The following is an 18,946-nucleotide window of genomic DNA, read 5'->3' as shown; positions in this document are numbered from 1 at the left end:
TTTTGTGGGCAGGTCAGCCAACAAGCCCACAAATCCATGCCCTCCTTTCAGGGAATGATGAAAACATCTTGCCTCTAAAAATCAAAATAAATCTGTGGCTCTATCAAATCAGGTGCTGTATGCCCCAGCCACTCAGATCTAGGATTTTAAAAAAGGGGGTGCAGGTAGTGTGGTGCATCACCCTATAACATAATGCATATTTTTCTCCAATTAAAAAAAAAAAGAAGCTTTCAATAATATGCTAGAGGCGTATGGCTTTATTATTCCAGTTATGATCTGAGCAAAAACAAATACAAGTGAGTCTGTATGGTGCTGACTGACAGTTCTAGGGTGGGGCAGGCACCTGGTCCCCAAGGTAGGGGGTACAGCTGCTACCCGTGGGCCTGGCAACAGACAGAACTGCCCCCTGCACAAGTTCCCCAGACACTCCAACCAAAGTGCCCCTCACTTTCTTTATGTATTCCCCCTGCCACCTCAAATGCCTCCTGTCTCTATCCCAGACCTATCCCATCATGCCCCAAACCCAGATCCCACCATCCCTCTCATGCCTCGCTCGAAATCATATCTTGTGCCCTCATGAATCTTTTGCACCATGAAGACTTCTTTCTATCACGCTTCAACACCCCCAACCCTTCATCATCCCCTGTCATCCCAATGAGTCCTCCCACTACGTGTTCAGAGGAGTAAACCTTACTCCAGCCCTCCCACTGCCCTCCCCCTTACCCTCTATTTCACCCTGCCCCACTGTCTCTAAGCCTCAAATTCCATCTGCCTCTTACACCTTCCCACCACCACAACACCCCAGCCCATCTTCACCCCACACCCCTCTACCTCACAGGCTCCCCCCCAAAAAAAGCTTTGTGGTGCTCATGACCCCGTATCCAGCCCTCAGGGCATCCAGGAGCTTCTTACCCTCAAAACCCCTCCCAAACAGTTCTCCCAGACCCTCGGTGTGTGGGGGCAAGACTAACTGCCTCTCTATAGAAAGAAACAACTGGGGTTGGAGGAGGACATACTTCAGCTGTTGGTAGTGCCCCTGTCCCTCTCATCCATCCATGCACAGCTTTCTGCCACCTTGGCTGTGCCACTAGTTCAGTTCTCTATCATCTGCTGTAATGAATAACTCAGGAAAGGGTCATGCAGTAACTGACCTCTACGTCTCATATTTGCAACTTCCTCCTGCCTCCAACTGCTGTGCCACTGCACAACTCAGCCTGCTTTTAGCCCTCCCCCCTCCATCTCTGAATTGTTGTGGGTTCAAATCTCCTAAGAACAAAGCCACCCAGTACAGGTCCCTATGTTGCAGCACACCTTCACTGGGCATGCTAGGAGGTGAGCAGAGAAACATTACCTAGAAAGGTAACAGATAGGATAATTGTAGAAGAAAGGCTAGCCTGATTGGGGGATGGGAGAAAGTGGAAATAAAAAATCATCTTGCTGGGTGATCTGACCCCCACTGGCTTCCTGCCCCTTGGGCAGGGGGCTAGACCCGATTATCTCACAAGGGCCCTTCCAACCCTAAAGTCTATGAAATATTACTACTAATAATAAAAATAATACTACAAGGGTTAACACCTGTGAGGTGAAGAGATTAGCATAAATCAAGTAGAAGATAAGCCATGAAGTCAACTGACTCCCTCAACTCCACCTGAATAGAAATATATCTGTCATTGCTGGACAGTTTGTTTTAAACATTCATAGAGGTCATAGATTTCTCAAGTCAGAAGGGACCTGGTAGATCATCAGGTCCAACCCCCTCCTCCAGACAGGAAAGAGCACTGGGATTAAGTAACCCCAGCCAGATGCCTGTCTAATCTCCTCTTCAACACCTCCCTTGGAAGCCTATTCAACATTTTGGCAACCCTTACCATAAAGAATTTCTTCCTTATGTCCAATCTAAATCTGTTCTCCTTCAGTTTGTGGCCGCTGTTTCTAGTAACCCCAAGGGAGGTCCTGATAAACAGAGTGTCTTCTATTCCCTGCTGACACCCTTCCCCCCTCCAGTGAACCTGTAGGCAGCCACAAGGTTGCCTCTCAGTCTTCTCTTGCAGAGGCTGAAGAGATTCAGATCCCACACTATCCCTATGAATATTATCCCTATGAATCCACCCCCTGGTCCCAGGCCACTTTTAGATTTGAAGCCAGTATGTTCACTTAGTTTGACCCATACTATAAAAGTCAAACTTTCATCAGCAATTTATGTAACAAGTCCCCTTCCTTGGGCTAAGATAGAGCAAAGCTTTCAGAAACATCCAATCTCCAAGGTTCCCAGTGATGGAAGAAAGGGAAGTTATTTTAGCAGTCAGTTATCATCACTTGTGAATTTAGGCTAGAAATAAGTCCCTTTTTTTTTTTTTTAAATCTAGCTTCAGTTTCCAGCAATTAGATCACATTATGCATTTACTAGATTAACATGCAGTCTAGCATCAGAAATCTTCCCCATTAAAAGTACTTGCAGACTCTGAGGAACTCGCCTCTTAAAAGTCTATCTAATAAATCACACAGACTGATTTTTTTTCCAGTCTCCAAGGCAGGCTTCTTCCACATCTTTTCTTTTTGTAGTGGTCTTTTGAACTCTTTCCAATTTCTGAACATCTTTTTTTGAAATGTGAACACCAGAAACAGACACAATATCGAGAAGTGGTCTCACTAACAGTCCATGGACAGCGATAACACCACACTCTCCTCCTATTATGCATGAGCCTGTTTATACATCCCCATGTCACAAGAACTTATTAAAATTGGATTAAAGTAGCTAATCAATCACTTAAAGTGATCAGTGACTCATGCAGGATTCAACTTGTACATTGCACTAACAGATGGGACTAAACCAAAGACCTTGCTGAAATAAGAATTTTATAGCCACTCAGTTAACTTAAAGTAAATTTAGGTCATCCAAAACTATGCTACTTTTGACAAGACATTTCCACATTAACTGGCATTCATTATTCCTTTGCATCTTGGTGCTGCCCTCCACCATGCCTGCATCTGTATGGAATTTACGAGATCTGAGAGGCAGAAATATTATTTCCCTAAGCTTCTGTGACATGCCTCTCATGTTGTTGTCCCTACAGTAGGGGTGTCAAACTCATTAGGCCCCACAAGCTGTACAAGTAGTGCAAGGCTGGTTTGCAGGCTGGATCAGGCCCACAAACTAGCTCCGCACACCAGATCCATCATGCAGAGCCAATCCAACATGGGTACTGCATGTAGCATGCATAGCTCCAGCCTCAAACGCTATGTGCCAGATCTGCCCCCATGTCATATGTGGGGCTCATCTAGTATATGCTGAACAAGGTGTGCAGGTCTAATTTGACGCCGATAGGAAGCACCCTGGGCCAACTGATAGGGCTCCAGGGGCTGGATCTGCCCCCACAGACCAGATCTTTGACACCCCAGCCCTACAGGAACAAACAACAAGCAACCATGCAGAGGAGGGAGTTGCTGAAAGGCTGAAGTGCCTCCCATCACTGTAACATGGGGTTAACACCATCATCTTCTTCACTTCGGCTCACTGAAGTAGAGCCATTTAGAGTGCCTGATTTCCCCTCTCCTTCCATCACCTAACAGAATGATCCAGTATCCACAGCGCTAAGCCAATACAAGGCACCCGCTTTATCAGCACATAACACTGGGACTATTTGGGAGGTAAGGACTTTTCCTTAGTTGACTATCCTCTGGTACTGCAAACAATTAGATACTTTGATACAGTATAGGTGCAGAACTCTTCAAGAAGATGAAGCTGAATGGTACCCACCTCCATCACTGTACCTATTGGCCACCTACAACCAGAGACAATACCATGTGCTTGCACTAGCTCTGCACTGTTCTGATACTAAGAGCTGGATAATTCTGCCTAGCCAGGAAGGACTGCTTTGATAGCTTGAACAAGTCTCTCAACACTTCTTCTGGATTATATTGGCTCCCAATGCCTCTTACTTTTTTGTGGCAGGTATCCTAGTCAGAATCCCAAATATCCTAGAATTCATCAGCCATAGTTTTTGACAGAATCTCCCAACTCCCAGAGAATCATACTTCACAATTATTTGAATGTCCTCTTTCAAACCTGAGCTGAATGCAAGCAGTGTCATATTGTTTACTGAGACTGGGACCTACCTGAAAGTGTGGGCTGGAGACACACTTGGCCAGCTGCCTGAAGAGAGGCTCCATAACTTTCACAAATTCAGAGGGCTCAATCACATCCAGTATCTCCTCCAGCTCATTGAGAAACATCACTTCCTTAGGGCTGTGAGTTTTTGGCCAGAACTTCAGCAAGCCCATAATTACCTGAGAAGAGACAAAGCAGAATGCAAAATCTTGGGTAAGGTATCCCATCATCAATGGGTACAGAAATTTGGTGACAGTAGGAATCAAAAAGCAGCTGTATCCACATACCACACAGTCTCAGTATTTGTAGACTCAGTTATCCATGGAAGACACATAAACCATCAGCTCGATAACACTCCTGTCACCACAACCCATCCCCTCCCCCATCCCACTACACCCAGGGCCCCACAGACCTGGACAGAGGTACTGAACGCCTCTTTGTCCTCCCATCCCTTTCCAAGGTGCTCAAGAGAACTCTATCAAGATACTGGTGCCTTACAAATTCCAGCAACAGGACTGTCTCTTAAGCCCTAAGCTAAGGAACATGGACTGAGTGAACTCTATTCTATTCTCTCTCCCTTCTATGTGTTCTCCATCCAACTTGCCCTCAGCACCAGTAAACAGACACTCCTGAGCCTCATTCCAGAAGCTGACAGATAACTTTGCCATCCTTCCATTCCCAGGTAACTTCCTTGCAGGCAGCTTCTGCAGTAGGTGTAAACAAAGGAAGGCAGGATGCAGATATTTGCCCAACACAGGAGATCCTTGTTATAGCTCCTTTTTCCTGGGCACAGCTCTTCCTATTCCCTTCAGGTTCTTGCACAATTCTTATCATCAAGTCAGCCTTTTAGAATCAGGAAACTAAGCAAGGAGTTTTCTGTCCCTGTTTCTCTCAAAGGAAAGTTCACTACATAGCAAATAGGGTTTCTGGGTCAATTAATAGGCAGTGTAGTATTCTAAGAAAAGACATGGTGAAGAGGGGCAATCTTGCATGCAAATAAAAAAAAATTCCTTTTAAACCTACATGGGCCTTCACATACCTAGGGAAAAAACAGAGTCCTGCATACTCATACTGTGAAGGAAAAGATCTGCACCTATTGATTTCACCAAACCTAAGATCAAGAGGCAACTCAACATCATACACTGGTGACTGAGAAAAAAGGAGATGTCCTACATCGCAGAAAATATGGTTGCCCTGTGCATTCAGTGGCAGGAGACTCAGCCACAGGACAAACACAGCAGGTTTCTGGACAGCAACATCTATGGTCATGGATGCTAAGATACAGGACATTCAACCCAATGTACCATGGTGTGAACTAGCTGCCTTTGAGTTGGAAAGGAAGCTCTCATCCACATGCAGGACTGTGCCAACTGGCACACAGGCACCTTACATTGTCACCTTGGATGCCAGGTAATGGCAAAGGCAGACCACTTGACCCTATGGACCAGTGACTGGGATAAAACTATTTCCTCAAGAAAGATGAGACAAATCCACTGCATACCAAACACCAGCTCTTGGTGTCATACCCCCCTCCCATACTGGGAGAGGTCCCCTGTGGCTCCTGCCTGCTTTGCCCTCCACGTAGTCCAGTACACCACTGTTTCTTTACACTCCCCGATTGCCAGCCTTTTCACAGCTGCAGCTCATCAGCCGGGCAGGCTGACTCCCCTTAAGGGAAACCACCCTGTTACACATGCATACTGGGCACTCAAGCATGGCAAAGCCCTTCCTCTTTTAAAGCAATTAAGAGTTATGTTTGTCCGCAGCTTTAGTCCCAGCTCCAAAAGAAATTTCTTCTAGAGCAAGTATTAGCAAGGATGAGTGGGAGTATGTCTCTGTTCCAGTTATTACTCACACTGCCATTCCAGAGCCCATTTACTCAGCTGACCTCAGTACTGTAGATAATGCATTAATGCAGCCTGAATTAATGGTAAATGAGGCAGAGATTAAGCAAAGAAGTGCTTTAAAATCTGGGTAAAATTTGGCCACATCAAGACTTCCAGCAGTTTAGTTTTCATGACATTCCAGCCTCTTCCCAGTACAAGTAGAGCCATGCTAATCTGCAAACCTAGTAGCTCTCACTGAAACTCGGTGGTCTCAGCCACATTAATTAAAGACCTCTTGTGACCAAAGTGTCTGGATACTTTTCCATAGAATTGGATAACCTTGTGGAGCGCAACTATAGAAATGGTGTGAAGTTTTACAGAACAAAGTGTCCTGTCCTACATTTACAGAACAATATAACAAACCTTCACTGTAAAATAAGGGGTCAAAAACTGGAGGCAACAAAGGAAAGTGACCTGGGGGCATTTGCTGGCCCACAGGATGACCATGAGCTGTTAACATGATGTGGCCATGAAACAGGTTAACACAATTTAAGGCTGTGGGAGGCAGGATATTTCTAGTGTTGAAAAGGAAGTATTAGTACCATTATACCTCCCACTGGTAAGACCCAGTTTAGAATAATGTGTACACCAGGACTGTCCAACTTCTAAGTGGTGTGGAACCGCACACCACATGGGCTTCACCAGCATGGAGCACAACAGGACTCCTTGATGCACTGCACTGTACAGGCTCCTCAGCCCCAACTTCCAGCTTCCTGGTCACTGGCTCCCCTCCTGTACCATACCATACCATGCAGATTCCCCACTCCAGGCCATGCGATCCCTGTGTCATGTTGCCCTGTATCATGCGTCATGCTGCCCTGCCCCTTGGGGTAGGTTGGAAGTAGAAGCCAGAGTAGGAGCCTGGAGACCCAGCTTCTGCTGCACCCAGACCATTGGGAGGAGGGGGTGGGGGGAGCAGGTTAGGTGGATGCCTGGGGACTGCATGTTAAACCTCTGTGGACAGCTTTGGCATACACCTTTGGCTGCCTGCTTTCAAAATGATGTATTTACATGAGGACAGATACAAAGGTCTAGGAGGATGATTATAGGAGTGGAGATGAAATGAGATTGCCTTGTTTAGCATTGCAAAATATAGGCTGACAGAGTATACGATTACTCTCTTTAAACACATTTCCAGGGTGAATATCAGGGAAGGAGAAGAGCTAGTTAAGGTAAGAACACTATTGGCATGAGATCAAATGGACACAAATTGGTCACAAACAAATTTAGATTGGAAATCAGATGCAGACTTAACCATCAGAGGACCCAAATTTTGAAAAGGTCTTCTGAACAACATGATGGGATAAGGTACCTGAATTGCTTCAAAACTGAAATTTGAATAGCTTATAGAAGAAGTGACAGCATGACAGGAAATGGGTGTGCTTGGTACAGTCATCTGGGTGTGTCACATAGATACTTATGTATTTGTTACTTCCATGAAATAGCTAAAAGGAAACACTCTGTGTGTGAGGTTTCTGGAAATCCCATGCTTCAGCACTTCCCATGGTTGCTTGTAGGGGCCAAGAAGAAACCCCCTTCCTCCACACCCCTTCCCTCTCCCCCAACCTGAGACTCCTTTGCTGGCTTCTGGGGTTCCCTCCCACCCCATATTCAGTTAAAGCATTGAACACTTGACACAGCTACAGTTTAGCTGGGGTATGCTAGTGCTCCAAGGGCACTTGAGAACCTCTTCAGTGCCTATCTAGTGGGATTAGGTCACGAATTTAAAGTCAAACCACCTGTCAAATTTGGCATCAGGAAGGAACAGTTTTCCAGGTCAAAGTGGCATGGACAATGGCTCTCCTCTGTAGCACAGGGCACAGTCCTTTTCCTAGAACCATCTGAGTATATATTAACCTAACTAAATGTCATGCTGTTACAGTGGAAAAGCACTGGTTGCACCCTTGTGGCAGGTGTTTCTGCTTTTCTCTTAAGGTGCTTTCTGGCTGATGTATGCAAGAGGGGTCAGAGTAGGTGTTCACAGAATCATAGAAAATTAGGGTTAGAAGGGACCTCAGAATGTCATCTAGTCCAACCCCCTGCTCAGAGCAGGGCCATCCCAGCCAGGGCTTTGTTAAGACAGGCCTTAAAAACCTCCAAAGATGGGGATTCCACTACCTCTCTAAGTAACTTGTTCCAGTGCTTCACCACCCTTCTAGTGAGAAAGTTTTTCCTAATATCCAACCTAAACCTCCCTTGGTACAACTTGAGACCATTGCTCCTTGTTCTGTCATCTGTCACCACGAGCTCCATCTCTATCCAGCTCCATCCTTTGGTACTTCAGGTACTTAAAAGCTGTGTAACAGGGTTTCCTTCCCAGCCAGGTCTATGCCTCCAGTCTTCCCCTGTCTCTGGGCAGTCCACCTGCTCCACTCACACGCCACCTCTCTCTCACCGGAGTCCCATTCACTCCACTAGCTCTCACCTGGCCTCTTTCATGCTGCCCTCTTTCCTCGGCCACATTCATACTGCCCAGCCTCACCCGGTTTTGAGCTCGTCTCTCTATCCCTCAGTCAGCCCCGGTGCAGTCTGTCAGGCATCTCCCGCTGTCCTCACCTGAACATTTGCTGAATGACTCTACAACCGTTAGCCTACTTCGCTCCTGGCCCCTTTCTGGGCCTCCATGCCTCCACAGGGCCTCCTCCCTACGCCCCTCTCTTCAGGCCTCTCGCTCCATCGCCCCTCTCTGTCACCACCCTCCCTTGGGGTCTCTACTCACGTCCCCAGGCTTTACCCTGCTCTCTGGGCAAGGCTCCAGGTCCCTCCTCCAGCCTGGACTCTGCCTCAGGGCTCCTAATGAGCCTGGGCTCCCCCTGCTCTGCCGGAACACCACCAGGGATGTGGGGCTGGGGTTATAAGGCACTCTGACCTGCCTTTCACCAGGGAAGTAACTGGCCTGGCATTTCCTGGAGGTTCCCACAACACTAGGAGTCCCACCAGGCCACCCTTCCCCAGCAAGGTACAGTTTCATATCATGTCCAGGACCTCCACCTGCCCATAGTCCCTTTCCTTACCTCCAGGTCCCCAAGCAGGAGCTTAGTCAGCTGATGTTGCTGCCTCCCTTATTAGTAGCCAACTGTCCTCTTTACATAGTTGGCCTGCATTTGAAAATGGCTGCTGCAATCAGCCACCCGACGGCTGCCTGCTCCAAGTCCTTGAAGTGGCAGGCACCAAAGACGCACTGCCACAAGCTATCAAATCCCCTCTCGGTCTTCTCTTCTCCAAACTAAATAATCCTAGTTCTCTCAGCTTCTCCTCAGAAGTCATGTGCCTCAGCCCCCTAAACATTTTCATTGCCCTCTGCTGGATTCTCTCTAACATGTCCACATCCTTTCTATAGTGGGAGACTCAAAACTGGACACAGTACTCCAGATGTGGCCTCACCAATGCTGAATACAAGGGAATAATCACTTCCCTCAATCTGCTGGCAATGCTCCTACTAATGCAGCCCAGTATGCTGTTAGCTTTCTTGACAACAAGGGCACACTGTAGGCTCATATCCTACAGTAATGAGGCCAGCCAGTACTGTCCACTGTAACTACCAGGTCCTTTTCTGCAGAGCTGCTGCTTAGCCAGTCAGTCACCAGGCTATAGTGGTTCATGAAATTCTTTTGTCCTAAGCACATGGCTTTGTGTGTGTCCTTATCAGACCTCAGGAGATTTCTTTTGGCCCAATTCTCCATTTTGTCTAGGTCACTCTGAATCCTAGCCATACCCCTCCAGCTTATCTACTACTCCCCCCAGTTTGGACACCATGAACTTGCTGAGGGTGCAATCCATCCCACCTTCCAGATGGTTAATGAAGATATTGGACAAAACAAGCCCCAGGACCGACCCCTGGGGGACTCCACTTGATACTGGCTGCCAGCTAGACACTGAGCCATTGATTACTAACCTGTTGTTCTTTGAAAACTGGCTGCCTGCAAGTTCAAGGACTGGACTCAATGGCCTAGGAGACCACTTCCAGGCTTATATGCAGGAAATACATTCTGTGGTTAAACTGTGTCATCTTCACGTTGTCCATTCGGTCAAGGCCCAATATAATAGCCCCTTGGAGGAAGCTCTTCCACTGCCTTCCAGGGGCATTGAATCAGGCTTTCACTCACTAATTTGCAGAAGTAATAAGGGCATCCCCCACCACCTGTAAGGATCTACAGCACTTGACTACAGTGCTTTGCTGTTTGAATGAAGTGCAAGCAAACACAATGAGAAGGACCCCAGAAATGTCGGAAAACAACCTATTTCTCTTCTCTCCTCCAACTCAAGAGCTTCATAGCTCCCCGCCCCCCAGTACATTTAACAGCAGTCTTGAGGACCACTGGGCTGGGATCAGCAAGTTATGGAATGCAATAGAGATTTCTTGTTAGGAGCAGGCATTTGAGAACATAGGAAGCAGTCTGACCAGGCAGCAAGAACCTGAACAAGGAACAAGGGGGCAAAAGGTTTCTCTCCAGAATGACCAGTTAGGGGAACCTGAAGCAGCCTACTGAAAGTGGCTGGCCAACATTAGCTGAACACAGGTCAAGCTCCTTGTCAGTGTGCAGCTGCCATTGCAGTACAAAAACCAAGCTGTAAATAATAGTTATTAACAAGATATTCTTGCATTTGTACCATCAGAGCAGGAAGCAACATACTTGGTTTTTGGCCATCTGCCACTTTTGAACCAGTGAGGAACAGAACCACACAAGATGTTTCCCATGTGCTCAACCCACTCCATGGAGCAGGTGTAGACACACAGATCATTCCTCTACTCCCTGTCAAGCCTGCAGCTAGTCTGTTTAGTGTTCCTGCTTGTCTGCATAGCCCCAGGAAACAAAATGTGCTTGAGCACTACAGCAACCTGCTTAACCATGTATGGTCTGTGAGCACAATGTCACAAAGGCAACTACACCTACTCCAGGATTTAGCATCCCGGAGATAAACTGGCAAAGCAGGATGTGACACAGATACTCCAAAAACCTCAGCAGGAACACAAAGCATACACTCCACGAGAGACAGGGGCTGCTCAGCTATCATCTCCATCAGGACAGCACAAGCCTTTTGGGTCACCAGTTTCCAAATCACCTGCTATAGATTTTTGACCAGCTCTAGTTCCCAGATCAAGTTCTCACACACCTTACACTCCCTATTAACTTGTGATTATTTCTTTGCATGTATGACTCCCATGAACCTTCTCATAGCCAAAGCTGTATGGCCAGATAAGCAACTACCGAAAAGTGAAGCTATGCAAACTGAATTCCGTTACACCAGAATTTGAATCCCACAAGAATGGAGTCTTGCCCCTCCACTCAAGGTCAGACCGATCACCGTATTTTGGGTGATCAGATTGGTCAGATTGGTACAGATTGTGGGGTTTGTTTTTTTTTTGCTTTCTCTGCAGCAGGAGATGTAGCCCTCTTCCTGGGATCTTTCAGGTATATTTTAACAACCTTTGCAGCAGCAGAACATTGGCTGCCATGGTCCCCCTGTTTTACTGTGGCAGGTTAGGTTGTTCGATCTTAGGGTGTGTGTCAGGATTGACTGTGCAGTTTTGCTAAGAGACTAGGCAATGAATTCATACAGGGTGGTTTACATAGATGATCCTGCCCCAGGCAAAGGGCTGGGTTAGATGACCTCTGAAGGTTCCTTTCAGCACTACTTCTCTATGATTCTAAGAAGATTTCTTAGATCAGCTGCTCAGAAAGCATAGTCAGAATGGCCATTCCTGAGCAGGGTGTCCATCCCTACCCTATGGTTGCAACAACATCTCAAAGGTTACATAACCAATACTGTTCAGGACATTGCACTGTTCCACGGAACAAATAAATCCAGTCCATCCTCAGGTCCTCCGGAACAGAGCAAAAGCAAATTAATTGCTAAACTGTCCACAGTCAATCTTCTGGGGGAAAATTCTGGGATCTGACTGATATGACAAGGCCAAGAGAAGACACTTACTGGTTCTGTCAGGCTGCTGTCCTTTTCCAAAAACTGCACCACACAGTACGCCAACTGTCACAGGAAAAAAACAGCATGGTTAGAACTCTTCCAAGCATTAACAGGGGCAGACAGACATCAGTGAATATATGTGAAAAGCAAGCACTTACCATACAGTGTGGTCAAAAAGCTACATTAGAGCTGATCATGGGGGAGAGAGGGGAGGGGGAGTGGCAACCAGTTGCCAACTCAAAGAAGACATTGCCTGACAACCGATGGAGGGCCTCCCTAAGTTCAAGCACTAGGGCACAGGCCTTTGGGAAACACAGCTTAAATCCTCATACTGTACCAGAGTAGTTTTGTGACTGCACATTCACAAATCAGCAGCCACCAATTTAACAAATCAACATATGCATGCAGAGCGGGAACAAACAGGGCAACCCAGTGAGTCCCACCTTCTCAAGCAAGGTCAGGGAACAAGATGCTATGATGGGCCTCACCACTCAGCATCAAAGCTTTCATTACTCCATTTGCTAGAGTTCTGATCTATATAGATCAGCAACTCCCTAGGGCAGGGAGCTGGTCTCTGTATCAGTGTGAGTGCATAGCATAATGTTGATACTACATAGAGAAACAAAGACAAAAAAAAGTTGTTAATAGTAATGACCTATGCTTCCCCTACACACCCTAGGATAAGAAATGGATTTCAGGGCCCTCAACCATCTGACCACACCAGGGCCACATGCCACCAGAGACAAAGGATGAATAAGCTTAACAGTCAAGATGAGGGAGGGCAGCAGCACCCACTCACACTGGCTAGGAGCCAGCAGCAGCAAGTTAACAGGCTGGAGTGAAGGACTACCATCTACAAGCATACCTGGGAGTGAGAGTTCTAGTCAGACAGGAGAGGGGTGACTGCGCAGAAACTCCAGAAGGCCCCACAGAAAGAGCTTTGCAGCAAGCCTAGAAAATTACTATAAATGAATCCAGGGTGCTCACACGCTGGCTTTGTGCTGCTGACAAAAAGCACTTCTCACCTGCGGGTGGTAGACGCTCAGTGATTTCACCTTGTGCAAAGGTAGCAACACTCGAATGAGGAACATCTTGTGCTCTTCCTTCAGAGGCAAAGCAAACCCATTGATTATACTGAGGGAAAGGGAGAGACGTATTGATGTTATTAGTATAGGGACCCAGTATGAGGATCAGACTAACTGAAGCATACAACCAGTTTCTAGACCTATTCTACCACACCTACATATAGCAGTACAGAGAAAAGACCACAAGAAGAAAAGACTGAGACAATTCCAATATTATCAAAGCCTAAGTCTGTCTTGTCTGTCCATCCATTGGTCAGGCTTTATTTGCACTCTGATTGGCTGGCAGAAACAGCCAATCAAAGTGCTCCAAGAATGGGGTAGCACTGCCATGATTGCAAAGCCACAACCAGGACCAGACAGAGGGTGGGGGAACCGGGGCAGCAGCACTGGGGCCCCACTCCCTGCAAGAGCCAGAACAGTGGCAGCATGGGGCATTAGGTGGTGGCACTCCATCCCAGTCCCCTCCCACCCGTCCCCCATCATTCTTGATGGGCAATTGGCTAATGGTACCATAAAGTCCACTCATACAGGACTCACAGGGTGCCTACTCATAGCAGAGACTTCTCCCAAATACTGGTTTCATCTACACATGCAGAGGAGTGTGCAGTTCTTACTGCGCAGTCATTTAATACTTGCATAAGCAAGTACTAAGCAACTGAGCAGTAACCACCTTTACTGTGCAGTACCGTCGCCACACATTTTTTTCACCAAAGTTACTACGCAGTAGCTCATTACTACTACACAATAGCATTGCATCATTGTTAGTGCCCAGTAATGCTACTAAGCAGTAGCAATGAGTGATGGCACAGTAGCTTGTTGCTACTGCATCATAGCTTCTCATGTAGATGCACCCATTGCCTCCTAGTAAAGTGATGCAGCAACCACTGGATACAAGAGGGGGGTGGTGAGAGCAAACACAATTGTAAAGGCCTAAAACTTGACCCAGAACAAGGACAGAATTGTAATAGTATCTGTAAAAAGGAAAACAAACCTCTGGGGAAAGAAGGACTGTGCCCACCACAAGACTGGTCTGGAAAACTCTCTTGGCTTTGAGTGTATGCTTGGACACAAATTACAAGAAGTGTATTCTGTGACTCAGATGAAGTATAAGTCACCTCAGCAACTGAACCGTGCTGAAGCTGAGAAGTAACGTGTGAAGTCAGCCAAAGTAGTGGACTGGTCCTGACACTAGGCCAAGTAAGTTTGTTGCCTCATACAGTATCTTAGGCTGTGAGGTCCCATCCAACTCAAAAGGCCCCAGTCTCCTAGAAATGTCAAAATACATATGGAAAGGGACAAAGGCCCTCACCTGCCCAGGATCTCCAGTAGCTCTGCAATCCCATTGTGATGCTCCGTTTCATAGATAAACCTGAGAAGGGGGATGGGAGAGGAAGGGTCACTGCCAAACATAAGATGCAGGTTACTAGGCAGAAAGGGAGATTTCAGAGAGCTTTACAGTAACAGGTAAGTCACAGAAGACCCAATGCTGTCCATATTGCAGGATGTGGGAAAGCACCCTGATCAACTGTGGGTACTCTTAGCGTGTGCAAAGGGGAAAAAGGAGGTCCCTCCTCAAATCAGTTGGAGGCACAGAGCATTAAGGAATCTTCACTCACATCTCCGCACAGTGAGGCAACACGGCTTGTCCCAAGTTACTTGGCTAGTCACTGGCAAGGTCAGGAGTAAAACCTCAGTCTGTTGCTCTGTTTCTACAGGTCTTCTGAGCCTGTTTGCTAGGCCAGCAGCACTGGGAAGGACCTCACCTGTAAAATATGTTGTTGATCTGCCGTCTCACATATGCTCGCAGGCCCAGGAACTTTCCATAAATCCTGTGCAAAATGGTCTTGAGAAAGTCTCGTTCTCTGGGATCTTCGCTATCAAACAAATCCAGTAACTGTGGAAATAAAGGTTCAGTCAGTCCCTGTCAGTGATGTAACTAGAGATAGCACACCAGCCCCAGGTTCTGATTTACAAGGGATGCCAGACAGATGCCCCTGTTGTGGTGGCAGCAGCAGCCCAAGCAGCAACCGGACTACGGTGAACCCATGCAATAACAGCAGCCAGGGTCTTTGAGAGTCTCTGACCCCAGCCCAGAGACATTTACCACACCCCTCCCCCAGTAGTTCCCTCAGCCAGCCCAACCCTTGTGCGGTAAGGACATCCATACCCTACCCATTCCCAGGCCCTCACGACCCGTGGCCTCAGAAACAGATTCTCTCTCACATATCTCCCATAAGGCCTATGGTAAAAGTCACTGATGACAGCTTATACAGATTCTCTCTCAGCACCAAGCTCTTTCAGCAAAGCATGGAGAAATGTGAGGCACCCCGGAACTGTCTTTCCTGATGCCTTCTAACCATCCCTTTCACAAGGCTTTGGGGACTGCCTGGACAGTGACTGCTGGGGGTCCCTCCATTCAAACATGAGAAGAGGTGGTAAGAGCTGCCACCACTTACTGACAGAACAAACTTCTGGTCAATATATTTCTTGGCTACATTTGGCTGAAAATCAGGCGATTCCAGAAACCGTAGAAAGAATTCATACACCAGCTGAAGGGGGAAGGAAGAGAGCGCTTTTAAAAAAATTAAAACATTTCACTGAATTCATATACTGTATTAAATCTTTTAATTATTTCCCTTGCGTTGAATGGAGCAGTGGCTATCAATTCTGGTGGAAACATTGGATTATCAGTAGTTGGAACTGGGAAAGATGTCATCTTATTCCTCTGCCAGGAACTAAACCCTCTCCCTCCCCCACATCTCTGCCAGAAACGGCAAATGATCAAAATGATAATTCACACAAGAGAAAAGGGAACATCAAGGGACAGACGGACAAGATGGATGCTACGAGAACACAGCAGGCCAGACAGTTGTTTCTGTACACTGTGTTTGATATATGGCTTGGCCATGCTAACCTAGGGACTCTGCTGTACCTCAGCTGACTAAGTTAATTAGTTGGTTTTGGAGTGGCTGCCCCGGTGATGACCAATCGCTTCCCTTTATGCAAAGTCCCCGGCAGGAGTCAAGGTAGTCTGGACTTACTTAGTGGGGATCACAGAGACAAATGAGGTCTCAGTGCCCAGTCTCAGCGTAGAAGGAGCTAAGAGACTTGCCTCGTGGGACCAGCCACGAGGGATACTCAAGCTGTACAAAGGCAGCTCTGGGCAAAGCAAAGTTACAGACTACCTGCCATGAATATGCCAGGGGAGTCACCAGCCTTGCTCGACACAAAACAAGAACCCAGTGATTAATGTTACAGTGGATCTGCCAACCCCCACCTAGTATGAACGCAAGCATCCCTAGATAAGCTGCAGCAATAGTGAGTTACCCCTTACTGCCAAAGAATGGCATCTTAGTTCCAATTTGAGTATTTTTTTGTTCAGCCCTCATTCTGGTGCTGCCCACTACAGTGAACAGCCCTTTTCTAACAGGTCTCTCTCTGAGCAGGTGCCTGCAGACCCAATAAAGCAACTGCTTTAATTTTCTCTGAACTCCATTTTTCTGGATGAACCAAGTTTACTGCTGCAATCACCAGCAAGCTGTTCAAGTACATTTTCCAGGAATTCTAGCTTAGTGAGCATTTAGAAGTGCCCCTTCCCAATTTCCCAGTTATGTTCATACTTCTGCTGCTGGACTGTTTGCTTCCATTAAGTTTTACTCATTTATTTTTGGTTTTAAAAGCAGGCCTTTTTAAAGTGCTAAGTAAAGTTGTATTAGTGGATGTCCAAGCAAAGCTCCCACTGGGACCAAATAGCCCCCCTCCAAGAAGCATCACCCTGCTGGTTAGCCAGCCAACAAGCTTAGTGCCAGAGGAAAATAGTGATGCTGATACATGATGGAGTTAACCCTCCTGTGCCAAAGGACTGAAAGATGTGCCATGGGACACGAGAGAGAGAGGAAAATTCCCCAAGGGTTGTATCACCTACTACCAAAATACAATGCTCCCCAAGTGCTTTAGAATAACTGCTCATTTTCAGCCCACCTCAGCATCCCCCAGGACCGAGCAGCATTCATTTGCAGGGCACTGAAGAATTAGTTTAGAAATGGGCCAGGTAACTTACCCCAGGGAAACACAGTGAGAAATACTGGCAGGAAAAAAAGGTTTAATCCCATGCACAGCAGAATCATTATCTTCTCTATCACTCCTCACCCTGGCACCTGTCTTTTCTCAACCCTGCTCACCAGGTGGCTTCTAGCTCTCCCCTTAAAACCAAAGTTACAGCTGGCAGCCTTTTGCTACTTGGTGTGGAGAAGGGCTAATGACAGCTCCCACTTCTCCTTACCTGGAGATGTGGCCAGGCAGCCTCTAGTGTAGGTTCGTCCTCCTCAGGATCAAATTCAGCTCCTGTCGGGTTGGATGAAGGGGGCAGTGTCCGGAAGAGGTTCACTGAAAACTGATGGGTGTGAAATGCAGAGAAGAGACCCTCACACACTGCAATGGTCCTGCTGACAGCAAAGCTCTCCCAGAGCCCTCTCACTAGCAGAGCAGCGCAAAGGTAGTGCTCTTTGCAGGTGCTCCCACAAACAGCTCCCTTGCTGAAGACCAAAGAATTACTGCTCTCATGCCACCCACAAACTCCACAGGTGTTGCCTGTGCCAAGAACAAAGTCTGCCCTTGCCCTCTCCTCATACATAAATTGGATCCAGCTTCCTTTGCAAGTGCACATACCGGACACTCTCATGCTCCTTCCCGACAAGTTATCTTTCCTTTCACTAGCTGCCCTCACTCACTCATCTCCACAGTTTTAATTTCTTGACATGTACAAACAGCCTCTCCCAGTCCTGATGACCCCAGCCCCTTATGGGAAAAAAATCACAGAAAGCTGGCCAGGGTCCCTACCATGATGACAGCTTCAGGGTAGATGGCCTCAGTGATGACATCGCGGTTGTGTGTGATGTATTCCACCATCTCATTGAGACCTGCCCGCTTCACCTCCTTGAACTTCAAGTCACTGAGCGGGTCAGAGATGAAGTCAAAGAGAACACAGCACTGTCGCAGCTTCTGTATGAACAGCTCTTCTCGTTCATGAGGGGGAGCATCTGACAGGGACAATAAAGCATGGAAGCGTTTCTCTTCTACACCACCCACTGCTGATCGGGATGTCTGGCTAGATAAGCATTTGACATGAAGCCCTATTTTTGTATGATCCAAATATCAGACAATCTGCACTGTGTTCAGCTTCACAACATTGCCATGGGACAAAGCAGTGCTCTCATTCCTGTTACCTACAGATGGGATAACTGACACAGGGAAATGAAGGCCCTGCCCAGACAGGAAAGTTTTGCCAGTTAGTGGGGTGTAGCTTTTCCATGTGGACATTTTCTCTTCCCATGTAACATACGAGAAGCCAATAGAGACACCCACATGTTGGAAGAAAGGTTTCCACACAAGGGATACTTATTTAAATGATCTAGGTATATCAGCACTACATCAAACACATTTTCGCTGAGTACAGCTCCCCAGTCACATCAGGACTGGAAACTGGGTCTCCCAAGTCCTCAGCTAGCATTCTTGCCACAGGAGTGCCCCTCTCTAGCACATGCTAGTAAAGGAGACAGGTGCCAAAATGGGCCATGCCCTCACTTATATTAGGCCCTTTATTAATGAAGTTGTTTCTTTGCTATATTGCTACCAGATGTTTCATAGTCATAGTTTCTAGGGTCGGAAGAGACCTGAGCACATCATCTAGTCCGACCCCCTGCCATGGCAGGAAAGAATACTGGGGTCAAACGACCCCAGCAAGGTGTTCATCTAGGAGCCTGCACCACTTCTCTTGGAAGCTGGTTCCAGATCCTAGCCGCCCTGACCGTGAAGTAGCGCCTCCTGATCTCTAACCTAAATCTACCCTCTGCCAGCTTGTGACCATTATTCCTGGTCACTCCTGGTAGTGCTCGGGGGAACAGGGATTCCCCCAGTGCCTGCTGGTCCCCTCTGACTAGTTT

The 18,946-nt window shown here is 47.1% G+C and overlaps 1 protein-coding gene across 7 annotated transcripts in view; it reads right to left on the bottom strand.

Moving 5' to 3' along the window:
* Positions 1-18,946, bottom strand: part of PPP2R5D (protein phosphatase 2 regulatory subunit B'delta) — a 1,176,261-nt gene that overhangs the window by 1,142,331 nt on the left and 14,984 nt on the right. For 6 of the 7 annotated variants that reach the window (XM_019548997.1, XM_019548999.1, XM_019549000.1 and 3 more), the window contains exons 3-10: positions 17,844-18,043; positions 17,287-17,397; positions 15,461-15,553; positions 14,768-14,898; positions 14,314-14,373; positions 12,945-13,053; positions 11,929-11,982; positions 4,117-4,287 (exon numbers count right to left, since the gene is read on the bottom strand). In XM_019548997.1, the coding sequence (XP_019404542.1) occupies positions 4,117-4,287; positions 11,929-11,982; positions 12,945-13,053; positions 14,314-14,373; positions 14,768-14,898; positions 15,461-15,553; positions 17,287-17,397; positions 17,844-17,912 (798 nt within the window). In that variant the 5' untranslated portion in view covers positions 17,913-18,043. The remainder of the gene's footprint in view (positions 1-4,116; positions 4,288-11,928; positions 11,983-12,944; positions 13,054-14,313; positions 14,374-14,767; positions 14,899-15,460; positions 15,554-17,286; positions 17,398-17,843; positions 18,044-18,946) is intronic. The other variant, XM_019548998.1, reaches the window with a different exon arrangement.

Source organism: Crocodylus porosus, unplaced genomic scaffold (assembly GCF_001723895.1).
Source record: "Crocodylus porosus isolate Cpor-Errol unplaced genomic scaffold, CroPor_comp1, whole genome shotgun sequence".
Taxonomy (NCBI): Eukaryota; Metazoa; Chordata; order Crocodylia; family Crocodylidae; genus Crocodylus; species Crocodylus porosus.
This window is presented reverse-complemented; position numbering and strand designations above follow the sequence as displayed.